At 35.6% G+C, this 3,614-nt stretch overlaps 1 protein-coding gene across 1 annotated transcript; it reads right to left on the bottom strand.

The window, feature by feature from the left end:
* Window positions 1-254: 254 nt before the first annotated feature.
* Window positions 255-1,687, bottom strand: LOC125199908 (putative aquaporin PIP1-4). Its single transcript, XM_089060409.1, has 4 exons — window positions 1,313-1,687; window positions 934-1,229; window positions 611-751; window positions 255-537 (listed from the first exon to the last, which is right to left on the bottom strand). Exons 1-4 carry the CDS (start codon window positions 1,635-1,637, stop codon window positions 442-444), a joined length of 858 nt encoding a protein of 285 aa, XP_088916535.1. The 5' UTR covers window positions 1,638-1,687; the 3' UTR covers window positions 255-441.
* Window positions 1,688-3,614: the final 1,927 nt, after the last annotated feature.

A 3,614-nucleotide genomic window follows, 5' to 3' on the forward strand; every position in this document is an offset into this window, starting at 1 on the left:
AATTGAACCGAGACTTCTATTCGTGGACGGATTAAAATGTAAAAACAAGACTCCTATTCGTGGACGCGGACGGAAGGAGTACTTCTCTTCTTGTTTTTTTTTTTTTTTATTTCTATTTTATTGGTTCTCCTATTAATCATCACTGCCTAACTGACGCACATGGCAATAGCAATCCAACAAGATAAGTACATGGCATAGCAATACAAGAAGACAAGGATACTTACCTAATTGACTTTGATGAAAAGTAGGCCGAATTACAAATTACAATACAATAAATAAATCCCAAATCACATAATTATCTTTACATGTGAGCCAAACATAGGTCCGCCCAATATAAGTACATACAAATAAAATAAAATTACAACAATAAACACAATTGTAGAGCAATGTCAAATGGGAAAAGGAAAAACCAAGATATTCAGCAGCTTCACAGTTGGAATTTTAGTGGGCAGTCTTGAATGGGATGGCTCTGATGATGACCTGGTGGTAAAGGGCAGCTAGTGCAGCTCCGATGAATGGTCCCACCCAGAAGACCCACTGCATACATACATAAGTTAGTACGTAATTGGCGGCGATGCAAAATTAAATTAAACATGATCGCTGAACTTACGTGGTCATCCCAAGCATGGTCCCTGTTATAGATAATGGCTGCGCCAAGGCTGCGGGCCGGGTTGATACCGGTTCCGGTGATGGGGATGGTTGCCAAGTGAACCAAGAACACGGCGAATCCGATGGGGAGAGGAGCCAAAATCTGTACATCCACACATTAGATTAGATTCATTCCTAAAGAAATAGTTTAAGATAGCATACATTAATTAAGCCCTACCAACACTGCTCAAGACCTTACTCTTAACTGAATAAGTACTCCATAATAAGACAAATTTTGCAAATCAATGAAAATTAGAGTGTGCATATATAGAGAGAGATACTGACAGGAACGTGAGAATCTCTGGCGTTTCTCTTGGCATCGGTGGCAGAGAAGACGGTGTAGACGAGGACGAAGGTGCCGATGATCTCAGCGCCAAGGCCGGAGCCCTTGGTGTAGCCATAGGCGACAACGTTAGCACCACCGCCCTGGATCTGGTAGATGGAGGGCTGGAAACCCTTGACAACACCAGCACCGCAGATGGCACCCAGGGTTTGCATCACCATGTAGAAAACTGCTCTCGTCAGAGACAGTTTCCTCGCCAAGAAGAGACCGAATGTCACGGCTGGGTTGATGTGTCCACCTGGAATTGAAATTGAAATTGGAATTCACAAATTAAAGCAGAAATTGAATGTGAATTAGGTATGAAAAGGGGTGGGTCCGTACCGGAGATTCCGGCGGTGCAGTAAACAAGGGCGAAAATCATTCCACCGAAGGCCCAAGCAATTCCCTGAACCCCAACGGAGGCGCACTTGGAAGTGGACCTGGCATAACCCATGACACTCAAAACGGTGACGTAGAGGAACAAGAAGGTGGCAATGAATTCAGCAATGCCGGCTCTCCAGAAGGACCACGAAGTGAGCTCGCCGGGATCGTAAAGCGGTGCCGGTGGCGCCTCCTTGTAGTCCTTGGTCTGAGCGGAGGTGCCTATTGGCTGCCTCTCGTTGAACTGGTTCGCTCCCAACTTCACATCCTCCTCTTTCCCTTCCATCTTCTCTCTCTACACTCTACCTTGTGTTTGATACTGTAGAGCTCCGGTGAAGTGAGACTGCTTAATACTCGCATGATAAGATAAGGCTTCTCTTTTTTCTTTTCTTTTTTAAGACCCTTGGAGTTTTGTGCATTCTCGTTTAACCCACTGTGTTTCTCATTTCTTACATTTTGATCCTTCAAAACCTTTTACGTACATTTTATTTATGTTTTGATTGTTCGTCTTTCATTTAATTTAATATACTTCATCTGTCCACTTACAAAAACTAGGAAAAATTATGTGTAATTTTAAATCGTGGATGAATTGAAATGATAAATATGAACATGATTTCGTTGCCGGAGGGAGTAGTTCTAAATGACCCAAAATGAGGTATAGTTGACCATGCAATTCATATTGTTATTACTTATTAATCACTAATCATGTTGTTTGATTATTTTAATTAATACTATTAATCATGTTGTTTGATTATTTTAATTAATACTATTAATCATGTTGTTTGATTATTTTAATTTAAATATGTTATTCTCTTTCCACTAGAAATAGTCTTATTGGTTAACAAAACGTATTTTAATGTAAAATTAGTAAATTATGAGATATAAATTGAAAAAGTGAGGAAAATAGGAGTAAATATAAAAAAAAAGGAAATATGAATAAAATATGAAAAAAAAATGGTAAAACATGAGTATTGAATTGGGAGCAACTTTCTATTTTAACTACTTTCTCCACCTACGATAAATTAACACTAATTTTCTTTTTCACGTGTCTACAATTAGTTGATACTCTTATTTTTTACTATTTTTTTAATGAACATCATATTCCACTAACTTATCTCACCTCACTTTTTGTTATGAAACTAATATTCTCTCCGTTCCATAAAAAGATGGACAATTAATATAGCATGAAAATTAAGACAAAATTGATAAAGTAAGAGAGATGAAGAGAATGATAGTTAAAATTGATAATAAGACTCTTATTATTAGGAGTGTTTAATGGTGGTATAAGTTGTAAATAAGTTGATGTATATGGATAATAAATTGTGATAACAAGTTATCCAAAAATATAATGCACATATTTTTATAGGACGAACAAAAATAGAAAGTGCACATATTTTTATGGGACAGATCTGGAGTATATAAGAGTAAGTCACATATTACACTAATTTTTTAACTCACTTTTCGTTAAGTGAGACTAATTTTATTGGACGAATGAAAATAGAATATTGATATAATTTTTATAGATGTATGGAGCATTTAATTTATATTTCGTATATATACGCAGTACAAATAATAACAATTTCGCACCTTAATATTTTTTTTAATTCCATATTCATATGCGCTAGAATCCTACCTGAAAATATAAGGACCAAACAATCAATATATTAAAACAAGAGACATTGAAATAAATTTTTCGTGGTGTTTCCATAGAGATTGAATGAGCTGCGTTGTCTGTTATCGTGGAGTTGCATTCATCACTTCTGCATTTTTGCTGTATCCATTAGATTAATTATTTATCATGAAATTGCTTTATTATGCTTTCATTTAATCGTATTTAATATGCATTTGACAAAATAAAACATTATTTACTCCATATGTTATCCTGATGCATAATCCAGCGCTGGCTTCAGTGAATATTCAGAACTTTTTATTTGGAAAATTCAGCCGACCCCTTTTGTCGTGGATCGTGGGAAGAAAACTCACGAAAAACAAAAAAATAATTTATCGAAATACTAGAAGTAGTTATCTATGTAGTAGTTTTTAAATTACTAATCCCTGCTATGATACTTTTCTTTTATTAATTTTTTTAATTAAAAATAAACTCTTATATAGAGTAGAAAAATACAAAAGATGTCAAAAGAGCTCAGACTCAGCCCCTAATACAATAATATCTAAACTCTTTACCACTAGGACAAAGGCTCTGGACGTTATGATACTTGAACCAAAGAACGAGAAATATGTTTCAAATTTTATTTGATTTACA

The sequence above is a fragment of the Salvia hispanica genome, chromosome 6 (genome assembly GCF_029641045.1).
Source record: "Salvia hispanica isolate PSC_SH4W2 chromosome 6, Shi_PSC_v1, whole genome shotgun sequence".
Taxonomy (NCBI): Eukaryota; Viridiplantae; Streptophyta; class Magnoliopsida; order Lamiales; family Lamiaceae; genus Salvia; species Salvia hispanica.

Bases quoted from the DNA above. Each gene is read 5' to 3' on its own strand.
- LOC125199908 (XM_089060409.1), bottom strand. From the start codon at position 1,637: ATGGAAGGGAAAGAGGAGGATGTGAAGTTGGGAGCGAACCAGTTCAAC. The intron at 752-933 runs GTCAGTATCTCT...GTGGATGTACAG, and splicing joins CCAGAGATTCTCACGTTCCT to ATTTTGGCTCCTCTCCCCAT. The intron at 538-610 runs GTAAGTTCAGCG...GTATGTATGCAG, and splicing joins ACCATGCTTGGGATGACCAC to TGGGTCTTCTGGGTGGGACC.